General features: G+C 56.6%; 1 protein-coding gene across 1 annotated transcript in view; it reads right to left on the bottom strand.

Annotated features, from left to right (window-relative positions):
- Nucleotides 1-11,991, bottom strand: part of SSPN (sarcospan) — a 37,236-nt gene extending 25,245 nt beyond the window's left edge. Inside the window, exons 1-2 of the mRNA XM_055117990.1 lie at nucleotides 11,979-11,991; nucleotides 9,501-9,886 (exon numbers count right to left, since the gene is read on the bottom strand). Of these exons, the coding sequence (XP_054973965.1) occupies nucleotides 9,501-9,886; nucleotides 11,979-11,991 (399 nt within the window). The remainder of the gene's footprint in view (nucleotides 1-9,500; nucleotides 9,887-11,978) is intronic.
- Between the last annotated feature and the right edge of the window lie 5,911 nt (nucleotides 11,992-17,902).

Here is a 17,902-nt window from a genome sequence, read left to right as displayed (position 1 = left end):
TGCCAGAGGCCTTAGCTGACGCCCCCGGAATCTGTCAAGGACTGAGGGGCTCCAGCAGAAGTTAGCGGTGTCTCCGGCTAGGGACACAGTCCGCAGGAACACCCTTGGGTTCTGCTTGCTGAACTAGTACAGCAAATACAGACGCATGAAATTGCACCATTAAAGAAAGGACACCACAAATCAATAAATATAACAGCAGCAGGAGCCAAATGGGAGGACAGGCCTATTCAACCTTAAAACAATTATTTTTATCAAGAAGTTTTTCTAAATTGAAAGCACTTTTACAACAAGAAAGAAGAGAAGGGGAACAAGAAAGAGAGAAAGAGATAAGAGAGAAAGAAAGAAAGAAGAAGAAAGAAAGAAAGAAAGAAAGAAAGAAAGAAAGAAAGAAAGAAAGAAAGAAAGAAAGAAAGAGAGAGAGAGAAAGAAAGAAAGAAAGAAAGAGAGAGAGAGAGAGAAAGAAAGAAAGAAAGAAAGAAAGAAAGAAAGAAAGAAAGAAAGAAAGAAAGAAAGAAAGAAAGAAAGAGAGAGAGAGAGAGAAGAAGAAAGAAAGAAAGAAAGAAAGAAAGAAAGAAAGAAAGAAAGAAAGAAAGAAGAGAAAGAAAGAAGAAGAAGAAGAAAGAGAGAGAAAGGAGGGAGGGAGGGAGGGGAGGAAGGAAGGAAGGAAGGAAGGAAGGAAGGAAGGAAGGAAGGAAGGAAGGAAGGAAAGGAAGGAAGGAAGGAAGGAAGGAAGGAGGGAGAGAGGAGGGATGAGGGAGGGAGGAAGAAAGGAAGGAAGGAGGGAGGGAGGGAGGAGAGGGGAGGGAGGGAGGGAGAGGGGAGGGAGGAGGGAGGGAGGAAGAAAGGAAGGAAGGAGGGAGGGAGAGGAGAGGGAGGGAGGAGAGGGGGAGGGAGGAGGGAGGGGGGAAGAAAGGAAGGAAGGAGGGAGGAGGGAGGGGGAATGGGGCGGGAGCTCCTGGGAGCTCCAAGGACGGGCAGCACAATCTCTGAGAAGCGCCTGTCCTCCCGAGGTCAGTGTCCCAGACAGCCCCCGGCCCTCCCGCTCTTCCCCGTGGCCACCCGGCGAGGCGGACACTGAGGGTTTTGTGCGTGTGGGTGAGAAGGGCGGCCCGGGGGCGAGACTCCAGGGAGGTCCAAGGTGGAAAGACTCAGGGTGACGCAGGCCCAAGTGGCCGCAACTGACCAAAGCCACAGTGGTACCTTCCCCTGGGATGAGAACCTGCATCAGCCCCAGCTGCTCCTCTGTGAAGGGCCACGGCCCGATCAAGACGCTGGTCTGTCCTCCTGCGGAACCTTCCGGAGGCTGAGGGGCTCCCTCTCCCTGTCCCCGCCCCTCCCTCCCTCTCCCTGGCCCCGTCCCTCCCTGCCTCTCCCTGTCCCCCCCTCTCCCTGTTCCCGTCCCTCTCTGCCTCTCCCTGTCCCCCTCCCTCCCTCCCTCCCTCCCTCCCTCTCCCTGTCCCCGTCTCTCCCCTCCCTCTCGCTGTTTCTGTCCCTCCCTGCCTCTCTCTGTCTCCCTCCCTCCCTCCCACCCTCCCTCTCCCTGGCCCCATCCATCCCTCTCTCTCCTTGTCCCCGTCCCTCTCTCTCCCTCCCTGTCTCTTCCTGTCTCTCTCTCCCTCTCCCTTTCTCTGTCCCTCCCTCTCCCTCCCTCTCTCTCCCTCTTCCTCTCTCCCCCTCTCTCCCCTTCTCTCCCCCTCTTTCTCTCTCTTTCCCTCTCCCTCTCTCCTCTCTCTCTCCCTCCCTCTCTCTCCTTGTCCCTGTCCCCCTCCCTGTCCCCCTCCCTCTCCTGGGTACCGTGGAGTGACCGTGGTTCTTCCTCATGTGGGTCTCCTTCATGTCCTGACTGCCCCTCACGCCTTGGGGTGCGCCCCCTCGCTTCTGGGGCCCAGGCGGATGGGGGCACGAGGCTGTCTGGGGACCAGGTGAGGCCTCCCCCACGCTGTCCTGGCACAGTTTCGGGGGAGCAAAGCAGGGGCCACACCTAGGACGGGAAGGGACGGGGAGGGGCTGGCCGGCACCCAGCGGCGGACCCCCAGCCCGGCGTCTGCCCACCTGCCGGTCCCCGCACAGAAAGCCCAGGCCGCTGCAAAGGGGTGGTGCTCGAGCTCGCTGTGGAATCAGTCCTCGGGGAAGCACACTGGGGGTGGGACACAGCCCCCCTCCTCCCAGCCCCTCCGTGCCCCCCAGGCCCACAGCTCAGCACCTGCAGACGCACAACCCGCTGAGCCGCAGGGAGCACTTCACAGGAGTGTCTCTGCCGCCGACCTCAGCTCCACTGCGGTGGGGTCCTCTGACCCCCCACACGTGCTGGGAGCACAGCGCAGACCCCCCTTGGCTGCGTACCCCGACCCGGACGCCACGCTGCTCCCCGCAGGGTGGGGCCATGCGGGCTGGGCCACCCCCCGACCCCGTCTCTGCTCAGATGTTCAGGCCTGAGCCCAGGGCGGCTGGGAGGGGGAGGGGAGGGGAGGAGAGGAACCTCCCTGTGTGCTCCACAGCGGGAGACCAGCTCTGCTGTGAGGGTGGGCGCCTGTGGACCCTGAACTGACCGGGCCGGGGCGGCCTCTCCCTGGGCACTGCCCGCCCGGCCTGCACAGTTTCACACACTGAGCAGCCCTCCAGCCCGCGGAGAGGACGCGCCTCAGAAAGCCGGCGTTGGTGCTATAAATAGCGCTCCCGGCACCCACTTAGTCTCCGGAGTTCACCTTCAGCTCGTGAACTTGGCGCCGCCAAGCTGGACTTGAGTGTTGGCACAGCGGGCGCTGGGGGGTGACAGCAGCCCCACAGAGCCTGGAGGAGGGTTCCTCGGCCCTGCCTTTGGGCGGGCTCTGGGGAACTGCATTTCTCTGGTAGTCTGGGCGGGTTCTGGGGAACTGCATTTCTCTGCAGTCTGGGCAGGTTCTGGGGAACTGCATTTCTCTGCAGTCTGGGCGGGCTCTGGGGAACTGCATTTCTCTGCAGTCTGGGCGGGCTCTGGGGAACTGCATTTCTCTGCAGTCTGGGCGGGCTCTGGGGAACTGCATTTCTCTGCAGTCTGGGCGGGCTCTGGGGAACTGCATTTCTCTGCAGTCTGGGCGGGCTCTGGGGAACTGCATTTCTCTGGCTGGCCGGGATCAGGGCCCTCTGCAGTGAGTCTGTTTTGCTGTGAAGTGACAGTGGATTAGGGCTCAGCGACTGGCTTCCCTTCCTGTCCCACTGTGACACTGCGACAGGCACTGGCTTCCCCCCTCGTCCCTGCAGGCGAGCACCCACGCTGACGCCAGCCCCTCCGAGTCCTGCCCGGGCAAGCGGGGCCAGCTCGAGAATATCCCGAGCAGAAATGTCAGAGGCGTGAGGAAGCCTGGGATGCACCCGCCTTTCCAAGCCGGACCCACCCAGTTCATGGGAGCCGGGGGGTCTCTTTGGGAGCATCACTCCCTCCACTGGGGGCCCCTGGGCGCCGACATGCCCCCAGCACCCAGCCCCGTCGGTCCTAACGAGGGCACTACAGGTAAGTCCAAATGATCTTTTGTTTCTCTGCAATCATGTTGCAACACGAAAGGGACTGCTCAGGTCATGCCTCTGAATATTCCCACAACCCGGACACGCACGGCGGGACAATCACCCCCCCTCACAGTTGTCTGAAACCTTATTGATAAACTTCAACGGGGCAGGAAGTGGCTCCGTGGTGAAGTCCACGGCTCTCCACGCACAACACCTGGGCTCCATTCTTCCCCAACACGTCACGTTAAAATGCACGCGCCACCTTCGGGGGAAGCTCTGATAGTAGCACATGTTCCACCAATTCCGCGTCGGCATTTCCTGCCACCCACTGCGTGTCACAGGCACGGTGTGGCCCCGGGAACACGGGCGGCACTTACGGAGAGGCCACGCTTTGCTTTTCTTATTCGGTGACGCTCTTACTCCGTGGACCAGTGTTTCCCTCATAAAACACTGGGGCCAGGAGCCAGAGAGGTCGCTTCTGAAGGAGCACGTACCGAGCACAGGCAGGAGGCCGGGGTACTGTCCCCGCTGCCACGTGCTCTGAGAACCCCCAAGAGCAACCCCCGAGATAAATACAATAAATCCAAGACAATCACTGACATCTCCGAAGTTTCAGAGTTGAGCATGCTTGTAGGGCCAGGTCGGAACACACCACACTCTGGCCCTCCTCCCTACAGGAGAGAAGAGAGAGGACGTGGGCATGTTCCCGGTAACATACACACTGCTGTCTCCGAGGCTGGGCGGGATTCATTCCCCTAACGATCCTGAGTGTCTAGTGACTTGCTCACTCTTAACCTCCCTTTCTCCTCATTCCTAAAATTCTTTCAGGAAATATTCTTTATTCCTAAAATTGTCATGAAATTCTAGAACATTCCTTTTTATGTTCACACTGCTACTGTCATCCCGCTGCTTATCAATTGCTTGAGCGGGCTCCAGTAATGTCTCTGTTCCTCCCTGTCCTGTGCTAGTGTAGCCCAATGGCGCCTGCTCGCTCCAGGAACACGAAGAGCACGTTGTTGTTACTGTTTTGGGCATGTTGAATATGTCATGGGTAGCTTGCCAGGCTCTGCCATATAGGCGGGATATCCTTGGTAGCTTGCGGGGCTCTCCGAGAGGGGCGGATGCTTTGAGCTTACATAGCTGAGCCGGAGGTGGTTTGTGGCTATGTCTCCCACATACCTCACTTTTGGCCGTTTAATTTCTTGGTGAGCTTGGTCCCAAGTTGTTGGGGTCTGGCCAAAGGCACAGCAGCAATTTTGGGGTATCTGGAAGTCTGAAGGCACCGTCAGGCGGGTGATTCACCCCTCAGGTACGGGTCGACCTGCTGGCGGCACCACACCCCCTTATGTTCACATACTTACGAAAATAAATTTTTTTACAATGTAATTCAATTACACTCCGTTTTAATACGATCTTTGGGAGCCTCAAGAACCTGTAAGATAATTTCTCAGCCATTATTTATTATACATACTCAGTGGAGATTAAGGTAGGCCATATAATCATCACCTGTCAACTCCTAACAATCCTGTGACAGTTGCTGCAATAAAACTTATTTCCCAGGAGCACCAGAGGGGCAACATTAGGTTTTTGGAAGCTTATTAATGTCCCAGATGAAAAATAATATATTACCAAGAACATAATCCTAACACATAGCTCCAGATTAAATTTCTCAAATGCCACACACCTATCTTGCAAGTGACGTGCTTTTTTAGCTTCCTGGCTCATTTTAGGATTTATCCATAAAACTCAAATTCCAGATCTCCATCTCTATCCAGCTTCTCTCTACAGCCACGGTCCAGTCCGTCAAGTCAGGCCTTTGTCCCTGCACGTGTAAATCATGGCTAATTCAACGTCTTTCGTTGTTATATGTCACAGACCTACTGGTGAACTTCAGGGTGTGTTTTGTTTTAAAATCAGTAAAGAACCCATCCTTCCTATCATTAAGACAAGAATTGAAATAGATTTTAGAAACCTGAGCCGCCTGCCTTTTGTCCATTCCGTACAGTAAACTGACCTATGAAGATTGCTACTGAGATTCTTGAGGGGTCTCTCAGTCATTCCCGAGACGGCATTAAGGCAAAGAAATATCCTTCCTTTCCTCCCAAGCACTTCCCCTAAACGCTGCTGTGATTAATTTTTATTTCAGCTGCGCAGGCCAGGGGAGCAAGGGAGAGGGTGCGAGCAGCTAAACATCTGCAGGGGGCCAAGAGCTCCCCAGCTTCCTGGGAGGAATTCCTCCCTTCCTCTCCGGGGGGCCGAGACCCTGACGCCCACTGACCCCCACACTGGACACGAGAAGCCAGAGCCGGCTCCCACACTGACGGCAGAGCCCAGGTGCCGGAGTAAAGGAGTCCCTGGCAGAGAAATGCTTGGAGAGGTAAATGGATTTAAAAATCTATGTGCGCGCTGCATTTTCCAACGGGAAGTATTCATCACCGTCAGATGCGATGAGGGCGCGTGCCCGTCAGGCTGTCTGGGAGCCCCCGGGCTCTGTCGTTGTCAGGCTGGCGCTTTGCGTGCTGCCGAGCAGCCCCGCAGGCTTCTCCGGACGGAGAGGAAGGAGGGAAAGTTCCGGCCGGGGAGGTGTCGGCTCTGCCCGAGCTCTGCTCATCCGAGGAAGAAGCAGAGTCTCGCCATCGCGACGGCTTCACTCCCGCCGTGCTGCCTCATGAGGAGCGACACGCCAACTCCGGTGCAGTGACTCCTGGGCCGTGACTGCCCTGTGGATGCACCGCCCTGACGCCTCACGTGCGAATCCTCCCCCGACCGTCTGACCGTCTTCTCCCACATGGCGGCCTCACTCCCTCCCCACAGGAAACCTAGCCAAGGAGTCCCCTCTCTGAGGGGCACACCGGAGAGACGTGCCCTGTGCTCTCCCACACATCCATGGGGCGGTGTGTCGCACCACACGTGGCCCCTCCAGTAGGCCAGAAGCCCCTGGACGGCCAGCGGGTCACCCAGATATGGCCAACAGCAACCCCCCTGCTGAGCTTCTACACGGGAGAGGCCTCGAACCCCAGGAGCGCGGCGGCACACCCCTGAGACACACCAAGAGGTGCCCGGAGGAGACTCGGCCCCCACAACTGGCCTGGTGCAGTTCCACAGTGGGACCCTCCAGGCAGGCCAGTCTCTGCCCCCCAAGCGCCCTGTCCCCCAGCCTGGCTTTCACCAGCGCATCGGGAAGCAGCAGCCGATAATTCACAGCCCCCCCCAGGAGCCCGGGGAGAGCAGCGAACGGTCCGCGCCGTCCTGAAACCACTGCAGCCCACCCGGGCGCGGGCACACACGTGTCACAAAGCCCGCTGCATGCACCCCGCCCTTCGGGACACGGAGACACGGGCGTGTCCGCTGCGCCTCTGCGCGTGCGCGTCACAAGCCACCGCAGACAAGCCCGTTCCAGTCAGGAAGAGACGGCAGAGGGGGGACGCACGGGCCAGGCAGCCCCCAGGGGTCCCCGAGGCACTGGCGGCCTGAGCATGGGGCTCCCTGGCCCTCGCCCCGAGAAGGGGGGGTGGTCCCGCAGCCCAGCACCAGCAAGGGGCAGCCCCCTGAAAGCCAGCGGCCAGGGCCCGGAGAGGCGGCCCAGCAGAGAGTGCCCTGGCCTGGCACGTGGCCATCCGCCCCCATCCCCAGCACCACGGCTGTTCCCCGAGCCTGCCAGGGTGCTCCCTGAGCACAGCCGGGACGGCCCCCAGACAAAACCCACGCGACTGAGATCAGCTAAGAAGACCTCGGGCATGCGGCTTGCCAACAGCTGCCACCTTCCTCAGAGGCAGGAAAGGTGCCTTTGCTTCCGCAGCAGACCAGACCCTCAGGGCAGGGACTCCAGCGTCCCCTGCCTCTGCCGCGGAGAAACCAGCGGGACCCCACAAGCAGCCAACAGGGGTGCTCCGACCTGGGCGCCTGCGTGTCCCCTCAGACGGGGTCTGCCCCCCTCTGCCTCCCCACCAGGTGTCCCTGCCCTGGAGGCCTGGAACTGGGGACCTCGCCACCGGGCATGCAGCAGGGCACAGGAGGGGCGTGGGAGCAGGGGCCACCCTCAACTGCCCCTCACCCCTTGTCTGCAAAACAGGAAGGCGGGCGGGTAACATCTGCACCTAGAGAACACAGAGCAGTGAGCCGTCCAGGTGGAGCAGCGCTAAGGGGACAGGCTGCTGGGGGGACCCCGCTGGGGAGACCCCGGTGCTTCGTAAGTGCAGTCAGGGCGAAGATGCCCTGCAGAGCCCAAAGGCCCGTGCCCACAGCATTGAGACCATATATATATGTGATATATAGGCTTTTTGGGTCACACCTGGCGATGCACAGGGGTTACTCCTGGCTCTGCACTCAGGAATTACTCCTGGCGGTGCTCGGGGGACCCTATGGGATGCTGGGAATCGAACCCGGGTCGGCTGCTCGCAAGCAAACGCCCTCCCCGCTGTGCTATGCTCCAGCCCCAAGACCTTTTTTAGACACCCCCCACCCCCACACTTGTGTCTTGTTTGTGGGGGGCGGGGAGGAGTTGTTTAGTTGGCTTCTGTGCCTCAGAGCTGAAATGAGGAGAGGACGGAGCCAGTGCTGGTCCCAATCACACAGTGGGAGCCTGTCTGTCTGTCTGTCTGTCCTGCTCGCCCTTCAGCCACAACCCGAAAGGAAACACGGACACCCCCCGCCCCTGCCCACCCGGCTCTGAGACCCCCAGAGATAACGGAAAGACTCAGCCTATCTCCCTGACAAGCTATTTTTAAAATCACTTGATTTAGAAAACTCCAATCATGGTAATTTCCTGGGAATTCTTAGTACACAAATTAAAAGTTTCCAATTATTCGGCAGGAGTGCGAGAGTGTCAACAGCCTTAATCAGGAGCTGGCGGCACGGATGCGCGTCCCAAAGCCTCCACGTCTGTCCCTGGGACGAGCAGATCCCGGGGGAGTCGGGACCCCTGGGTGCACCCTGTGTTCTGGAGGTGACCTGTGACCTGTGACCTGTGACCTGTGACCAGAGACAGCAGTGAGGACGCTCCAAGCCACCCGGCGTCCGTCCCCACCGCCCCGAGGATGGTCTTGGACCTCCCAGAGTCTGCGGCCTCATCCCAAGGGGAATGACCAGGCCCACCTGCAAGGGCCAAGTCACGGGTCAGTCGCCACTGGACGCCCCCTGATGCTGTTAGAAGCCACAGGTGACCCGTGGGCGGGGAGGCAGTCCTGCTGCCCAGAGCTCGCCTTGCAGGCGGCTGACCCAGGCTCCCTCCTCCTGCAGCCCACGTGGTCCCCGAGCACCGCAGGGGGCGGCCCCCAAAGCAAAAACTTAAAGGAACGACAGAATAAAGGTGGTGGTGGAGCGGCTCTGAGACGCTGGCCTGAGGCTCCGGGAATTAGCCGGCCCGGCTACCCGCACCCCTGCAAGGCCTGGTCCGCCCACTCCTGGGTGAGGAGCAGGAAAAAACTGCACAAAGGAGAGGCAGACACTGCAGGAACACAGGGGAGGCCTGGCCCGGGGCGCACACAGCTGGTGCTCCCTAAATGCAGCCTGAGGGGCAGGCATGCAGGAGCACAGGGGAGACCCCTGGCCGGGGGCGCACACAGCTGGTGCTCCCTAAATGCAGCCTGAGGGGCAGGCATGCAGAAGCACAGGGGAGGCCCCTGGCCCGGGGGCGCACACAGCTGGTGCTCCCTAAATGCAGCCTGAGGGGCAGGCATGCAGAAGCACAGGGGAGGCCCCTGGCCCGGGGCGCACACAGCTGGCGCTCCCTAAATGCAGCCTGCCGGGCCTGGCGCCCCTGAGCAGGCAGGGCAGGCCGGGCTGCTATCCCCACGACAGCTGTGTCCGGGAAGGCCCAGCCCTGGCCCCAAATAGCCCCAGGCCTGGCCACTCCCGTCCTGCTTTAGCCCCGCGGGTGCGGCGGACACTGGCCGGAGCGAGGAAGGGGCGCTGGGGGGTCGCCCCCGGGGCGCTGGTGTGCGGGTTAGGCCGGGGCTTCCCCGGGGGCGCATGCAGGCGGGTTAGTGTCCACTCGCGGCCCGGCGGCCGATGCTTACGGTGATGCCCGCCCAGTACGGGGTGTCCCTGAGCAGCAGCGAGGGGCTGACGCTGGCCTGCAGGAAGCCCCCCACGGCGACGCCCAGGCCCAGGCCCAGCTGCAGCAGCGCGGGCAGCAGCGGGAAGCGGCAGCCGCAGCACGTCGGGGCCGGCTCGGCGCTCGCGCCCGGCGCCCCGCGGCCCTTCTTCGGCCCCATGTCGGCGGCTCCGGCGGCGGGTGCGGACTCGGCTCGGACAGGGCCGCGCGCGCAGGGGGGTCCCGGCCGGGCGCGGCTGCACAAATAAGGGCAGGCGCGCGGGGGGACGCAGGGGGGTCGCCAACTGCCAACGCGCCGCGCAGCGCCGGGCGGGCGGGCGGGCGGGGCGGCCGGGAGGCGCCTCCCGCCTGAGTGCGTGTGCGCCTGTGTGTGTGTGTGTGTGCGCCTGTGTGTGTGCCTGTGTGTGTGCCTGTGTGTGTCTATGCGTGTGTGTTGTTTGTACGTGTGTGCGTGTGTGCATGTGCATATGTGTGTTCCTGCCTGTGTGTGCGTGTGAGCCTCTGTGTGTTTGTTATGTGTGTGTGTGCCTCTGTGCCTCTGTGTGTGTGTGTGTGTGTGTGACAGAGACAGAGACAGAGGTTGCCCTGGTCTGCACACTGGAGTGTGTGTGTGTGTGTGTGTGTGTGTGTGTGTGTTCGTGTATGGGCAAGAACTGCTCTGGTCTCTGCACTTTGTAGGATGTGTGTCTATGTGTGTGTGTGTGTGTGTGTGTGTGTGTGTGAGTGTGTGTGAGAGAGAGAGAGAGAGAGAGAGAGAGAGAGAGAGAGAGAGAGAGACAGGATCCTCTGGTTTTTACACACTGGAGGGTGTGTGTGTGTGTGTGTGTGTGTGTGTGTGAGAGAGAGAGAGAGAGAGAGAGAGTCCTCTGCGGGGTATGTGTGTGCATGCATGAGCCCGTGAGACAGAGAATGTGCATGTGTGTGAGATCACCCTGATCTCTGCACCTGGTGTGTATATGTGTGTGTAAGAGTGTGTGAGTCCTGTGTGTCCACATACTGAATAGCATGTGAGAGAGACTCCTGTGTACTGTGTGTGTGTGTGTGTGTGTGTGTGTGTGTGTGTGTGTGAGACACAAACCCCTGGGATATTTGGGGGGTTTTGTTTTTGTTTTCTGGGAGGTGTGATGAATGTTTAAATCATTTGAGTTTAATTAATAAACAATTTAATCCAAAATAGGCCTGCTGGGTTCCAAGCTGTGAGCTTGTTTACAGAAGTTAAATTGTTCCTATTTTCCAACAAATGCTTGGGCCCTTCTCGCTGTGAATTCCTCTGAGCCGCCCCCAGTAGGCATTTGCATTTGAAGTCACCTAGAGCTGGGGGCCTGCCTGGCCTCTGTGACTGAATCTTTCCAGCTTTCCTTTCCAGCTTTCCTTTCCGGCGTGGGAGCAACCACGGGCCAAGGGCCCTGGACCCACCCGGGCCCTGGACCTGGGCTTGGGAAGCTCTCTGGTTCTTGGGACGCTCTCCAGCCACCCTTTCGACTTCCTGGCCCCGATGGGTCTCTTCGGATTCAAAGTCTTGGGAAGTTACAGGATTTCAAACCTGAATCCATTTCTTTTAGGTTCTCCAGCTTAGTGGCAGGGAGTTGTTCACAGTGACTCAAAATACGAAATACAAAACGATTACACTCTTTTGTATTTCTGAGGTATCAGCTATAACTTCTCCCCTTTCGTGACTGCTCCCATTTATTTTGGGGTGTTTCTCTTTTTCCCTCTTGAGTCTAGCTAAAGGTTTGCCAAACTTATCAATTCTTTTAAGAAAGCAGCTCCTGATTTCACTGACCTTTGAACCACTATTTCCTTCCTTCCCTGTGCCATGAGACCCTTTTTTTTGTTCTTTTTTTGGCTTTTGGCATTGTTTTTAGTTTCTCAAGCTGTGAGGTTGGTTATTATTTGAGCCTTTTTCTTATGCAGTCATACACACAGATATATATATATATATATATGTATGAATCAAAATGGACAATCTTATCTCGTGTCAGTGAGAATGGCATGTATCAGAAAGGCTGGAAATCACAGACGCTGGCAGAAATGTTCTGAAAAGGAACCCTCTTTCGCTATTGATGGGAATATCATCTAGCTCAGCCTTTGTGAAAAACAATGCTCCTTAAAAATTAAAAATAGTACTTCCATATGACCTAGCTATCCCATTTCTTGGCTTCTATACAAAGAACACAAAAACAGTAATTCAAAGTGATGTACCCACGTCAATATTCATTGTTGTGCTTAGTTCAAGGGCCAGAATAAGGAAACAACCCAAATGTCGAACTACTGTGATTGGATAAAAAAAAAAAAAAAAGTCGTGGCATAGTCACCAAATGGAATACTAGGTGGCTGTAAGAAAAGATGAAATCTTGCATTTTGCGGTAACTTGGATGGGACTGGAAGACAACATGTTAGGAGAAATAAGTCAGAAGGAAACAAACACCAATAACCTCACTCATCCGCCGCATGATGACACAGGAAACAAAGACACGGACATTATCTGCTGAAAACAAATCCCCCCGATCGTTGGTTCCAGGGTTGGAGTGTCACAGGTAGTGAGGGGATGAAGGAGGAGAGGAAGAGGCGGACAGAGGTGACAAGGGACTGAGGCAGAGAGCCCGAGGCATTTGAGGGTGGTGCCTGTGTGGTAACTTTGTTAGTAAATAGCTTGAAAGTTAACACTGTTGCAATCGTGCTATGATTGCACTGAACTATGGTATGAACCATGGCATGAACTATGGCATGAACCATGGCATGAACTATGGCATGAACCATGGCATGAACTATGGTATGAACTATGCTATGAACCATGGCGTGAACCATGGCATGAACTATGGTATGAACTATGGCATGAACCATGGCATGAACTATGGCATGAAATATGCTATGAACCATGGCGTGAACCATGGCATGAACTATGCTATGAACCATGGCGTGAACCATGGCATGAACTATGGTATGAACTATGGCGTGAACTATGAACAGACACAGAAGCTCCTTCGGTGGTTCCTATGGGGTTCCCAGGGCCCTCACGGATCTCGCCAGTGGTGCCCAGTAGGGTCGTGACTTACCTTCGACTTGGCTTGCTTAGCTCACACTTGAGAGACGTGGGCCCTGGCGGCAGCGTGGAGGGCGCCCGAGGGCGTCACGCTGATGACGGCAGAAGGAAAGCGGCAGGTCCAGATTGATCTCCGTAGGTGGGGCTCGGAGAGAGGGAGCGGCCAAGGGCAAAGAGAACCCCGGGAGAACTGATCGCACAGCTGCGATGTGGGGGAGGGGTGGGGCCCTTGGTGGGGAGGGGCGGGGTGCCGGGGGAGCTGAGTGCTCGAGAAACCACCAATATCAGTATCGTACATCACCATGGGAACTTCAGCCCCAAACACTTTTTTAAACTTAGCACGGGAGCACTCTCGTCCAGCTGTTGGTCGATTCGCTGGAGCGGGCACCAGTAACGTCTCCATTGTGAGGCCTATTGTTGCTGTTTTTGGCATATCGAATACGCCACGGGGAGCTTGCCATGCTCTGGTAAATAAATACAAGCGGAAGTCAGGACAGAGGGAGAGTGCAGTGGGCAGGGCGCTGGCCTGGCTCTGCTCCTTGGCGCTACACACGGTCTCCGAGCCCTGCCAAGAGTGGTCCGCAGTGAAGGAGGGCCGAGAACGCCCCACGCACCCCGGTGTGACCCCGACACAGAGGAATCTAATAGAAGCTCCAGCCCCCAGGCGGGGGCCCGAGAGAAGCAGACCCCGCAACCCAGGGGTCTGCCCGAGGACTCCCGGGGGGTCGTGAGGCTGATTTTCCACCCACACGCCCCGGACACAGTCTGACTGGGCCCCGCAGGAGAACCGGACGCTACTTCCTGTCCCTGAGTGTGCTGAGGGCCGCGCTGCCCGCTTCCCCCTGCTCTGGCCTCTCAGGCCCGCCCACCCGCGTCCCCCCGGGCTGCAGCCCCGCTCTCTCTGACAGCCACAGGGTGGCCACCCCGGGAGCACGGGGCCAGCGGGGCCAGGTCACAAGCTACCAGTTACCTCGCCCGGGGCCAACGTCCTACACGCTTCCCGCGCTCTGTATTAAAACCTTAGAATTAGGTTCTACTTTGTTTGGGGGGAGGGGGGACACGAGGGCCGGGAGCCACACCTGGCAGCGCTTGGGGGCTACTCTCTGTGCTCAAGGGACCACATGGTACCAGAGGTCAAATAAAGTTTCTACTTTCAAAGATAAAAACTGGGTGTCAGAATTATGAAGCTCGTGGCTTATGCGACCACTCAGCTAGTTGGGATGGGGCCAGGGGTACCCAGAGGGTTAGGGGGTGGGGCCGGGGGTACCCTGAGGGTTAGGGGGTGGAGTCAGGGGTATCTAGAGGGTTAGGGGTGGGGCCAGGGGGTACCCAGAGGGTTAGGGGGTGGAGTCAGGGGTATCTAGAGGGTTAGGGGGTGGGGCCAGGGGGTACCCAGAGGGTTAGGGGGTGGGGCCAAGGGTACCCAAAGGGTAGGGGATGGAATCAGGGGTACCCTGAGGGTTAGGGGATGGGCCCGGGGGTACCCTGAGGGTTAGGGGGTGGAGTCAGGGGTATCTAGAGGGTTAGGGGGTGGGGCCAGGGGGTACCCTGAGGGTTAGGGGGTGGAGTCAGGGGTATCTAGAGGGTTAGGGGGTGGGGCCAGGGGTACCCAGAGGATTAGGGGGGGGTCGGGGGTACCCAGAGGGTTAGGGGGTACCCAGAGGGTTAGGGGTGGGGCCGGGGATACCCAGAGGGTTAGGGGGTGGAGTCAGGGGTATCTAGAGGGTTAGTGGGTGGGGCCGGGGGTACCCGGAGGATTAGGGGGTGGGGCGGGGGTACCCAGAGGTGAACAGATGCTTTAGATTGTTCATTTGTTTGTTACTTCCTATAGAATCAGGCAGCCAGACTATTGAGATGACTTGCTTTTACACAAGTTAATGACAATGAGTTCCATTTTGTCTATCACAGATTTCTAGCCTTGAACCTAAGACTCTCTGAGTGCTTAATAAAAATTGCCCTGATCCACCACTGTAATAAGTGCAAAAGTTGATGGAAAACATTATTTCTATAATAAGATTCACATTCTCCCTGCCCCCTGTGTTGATGGAATGACATTTAGGTAGGAATAAAACAGACTCAGCCTTTTCCTCAAAACCCGGAATTAGATATTAATTAAATAAAAGAGAATACACCAGTAAGTTTGGCTTCTAAGTTTCCGATCTAATATTGCTTGCTGGTGATTGGTTATCTGAAGTCTTATAACAAAGGCTCACATTTAACTACCTAGCTGAGACAAGTTACCAACGAAGCCAGGAGCAGTGAACAACAGCCCAGATAAGTTGCAACCAAAAGTCTCATCACAGTTGCTGACCTTCAATTTTTAGCTTTCAGCTAAAAAAGAGAGAGAGAGAGAAAAAGAGTTGGACCAAGAACTTCCATCTGCTCAAAGGTGCTTCTGTCTCCGAGGGCATCTGGTGTTTGGCACCATTCTCGGAGGTAGGGGGGTGGTGGGAGGGGTGCACTTTCACTTCTTTGCTTGAGGAAGTAGAAAGGGTTGAAAATGTGCCTCCAGGTTAGTGACAGAATGATGAAGGCTAAGATGGGAAGGAGGGCAGGTAAGGACGCCAGGAAAGTTCTTCCTTGACCAATCAATATGTTTTTCCCACTGAAAAAGCGCCATTTCCGTCCTGTCGTGGAGTTTAACAGAAACAAGCTGGATGTTTTCTGGCACCATAAATTATAGTGTCTCTTTCACAGCCTTAGCAAGGAGCTCTTCCGGTGTTTCTACTGCTGGGGGGAGTTTCTGTGTTTTCACATACGCTATTGGCGGCTCGCACGACTCAAAACCAAGAGAGATTGTAAATGAGAAATTTCAGAAGAGGCGTTAATATATGTTTAAGACTACTTTGATCCTCTGGGGAAAACAGAACATTTAAGCTTTGTATCTCCTTGCTGGCTCTCAGATTCAACATTAGTTAAAATTATGTATACCTCCAAAGTTCAGAACTGGGAAAACGATGAACTCTAAAATAAGTGGCGTTAAAAAGTGTTATTAGTGACTCCATCAATAAACAATCCCCACAGTAACATTCCAGAAGGCACCATCACAGCCACCCCACGAACAGCAAAAACATGTTTCTAAGAAAAATAATTGCCTCTCCAAAGTCTAATCAAGTTTCTTCAATGTGGCATTAATGTTCAGTTAGGTTTGATTTAACGGAGCACTGTGGTCTCCCAGGGCACAGCTGAGAATATGTTCATGATATGCCACACTGCTGGCCTCCAGGTCACTGGCCGCTGGACATAAATGGACGTTTTGGATCATTGAGTGTTTGTGGACGCCCATTCAACAAATGACATAGACTGCCCTTTTCCGATTTTTTTTCTTGTTGTTTTGCTTTTTGGACCATAGGGGGCAGTACCCAGGGTCTACTCCCGTCTCTGTGCTTGGGGCTTGGTCCTGGCAGTGCTCAGGGGACCATGCATGGCGGGAATCAAGCTTGGGCCCCACATGTGACGTGTGCGCTCAGCAAACGGACCCAACGCTCTGGCCTCTCGTCCTTCCGATGGGCTTTGTTCTATCTTACTCTCTTGGTGTGTCTGGGCTCAGCTTTCTCGAAATAACTGGCCACGTATGCTTTCTACGTGGAGGTTTGTGTTTTCAACTCGCATGTCCTGTGACCTGTGTCCTCCGTGTTGTCAAGAGGGCCGGAAGCTCTCTCATCCCAGGCAATCTGAGGAGAGACTCCGCCCGTCCTAATGCACTCAGCCTCTCGGATGCTATTTACAATATCAGCTCATTTGATGGGTAATTTTGTGTTTCATTATAGCCATTAATTTTGGTATCGCCACTGGATATGCTGAAGTACAATAGCTGCATTCATCCGCTGAGAAATGCAGGGGGAGATGGCCCCATGGTCCACGGGGTGACCGTCAGGTGGGCTCATATGATCAATAAGCTATGGATACACGCAATGACTTGAATGAGCCTCCCTGTGGACTGAACGGGAGAAACCAGACATAAAGTAACACATGGTGCATAATTACATTTGCATAAAAGTTTAAGTCAAAAACTCAGCAAGAGTGGGGGGGATGGAGCCTCTCGGCACGGCTGGTGACAGGTTCCCGCGTGGAAAGACGGGTAAGCTCGTGCCTATTTTTATTTCCTGTACAGCTGGATTCTTTTGAGTGTAATAAAAAGGGACTTCATGGTCTATCCACAGTAGTGAGCGAGAGGACAGAGACAAGTCCCTCTCTCGTGTAAAATGATCCAATTCTATTTTCCCGTGCCATGCGGCTCCTCTGTATGAATTCCCTACGGCTGTGTGACAAACCGCCTCAGGCAGTAGCAGGTCATTCATTCATTCGTTCAGGGGGTCTGTGGTCACCACATATATGGTTTGTCTCTGCCTTATCTGCAGCTGCAGACGCAGGCCGGCAGGCTGGGGCCTCACCCCGGGAGGAGGGGAGGAGCCAGAGGGTGGGTTTCAAGGTGGGTTTCAAGGTGTCCTCAGCTGGCCGCTCCTTCCTGCCCAGTGGTCCTCGGCACACTGTCTGCCTCCGTGTCCTCACACCGTGGCCACCGCTGGCCTCCAGCGTGACACGAGCCGATCTGAGGTGGAGGGAGCCAGCAGGGAAGCCGCCACCGCCTCAGGACACGCCTCACAGCCTCTGAGGGGACCTGCTGCTCCTCAGAGGAGCGTGGCCGAGCCCGGCCGCACGCAGCGGGGAGACCTCAGAGCCGGGGAAGCAGAGGAAGGACTTTCCGAAGGAAGCGGCTCGGCCGTCCCGAGTGCGCCCTCGGGCCGCGCTTCCTTCCTTTGTTCGCTTTCGCCTAACGCTGCGGGTCTCGGGGTTCACTAAGCACCCCCAAACCTCTCCAGAGTCCCAACACCTCCTCCTCGTTCTGGGCCTGTGACCATACAAACCTCCTCCCCGCCCCATGGGGACGACCCCGCTGGCTGCACAACCACGCTGGCCTCCAGCTCCACACACAGAGCAGGCACGAGAAACACGGACATTCACACACACACACGCACACACATGCGTGCACACACATGCACATACACATGTGCACACACATACACATGTGCACACATACGTGCACACATGCACATGTGCACGCACACACACACACACCACGAGTGACAAGCACTTCTCCAGGCCTTCAGCGTGGGCAAGTCCACGGGGTGTTTTCCAGTTTCCCGTGAGGCTGAGGGAGAGTGGGGGGGTCAGGGACAGAGCAGGGGTGTCGCACACACACCCGCGGAGGGCAGGGAAGGAAGAACAGTGGGGGGCGGCCTACAGGGCGGTGGAAAGCTGAGAGGAATTTGTCTGTTTTATTTGAGCAACTGCTCAGACAAGCCCCACTGGGCTGGTGA

The sequence above is a fragment of the Sorex araneus genome, chromosome 10, assembly GCF_027595985.1.
Source record: "Sorex araneus isolate mSorAra2 chromosome 10, mSorAra2.pri, whole genome shotgun sequence".
NCBI lineage: Eukaryota > Metazoa > Chordata > Mammalia > Eulipotyphla > Soricidae > Sorex > Sorex araneus.
The sequence above is the reverse complement of the archived record's forward strand: the minus strand, read 5'-3'. Positions and strand labels throughout refer to the sequence as shown.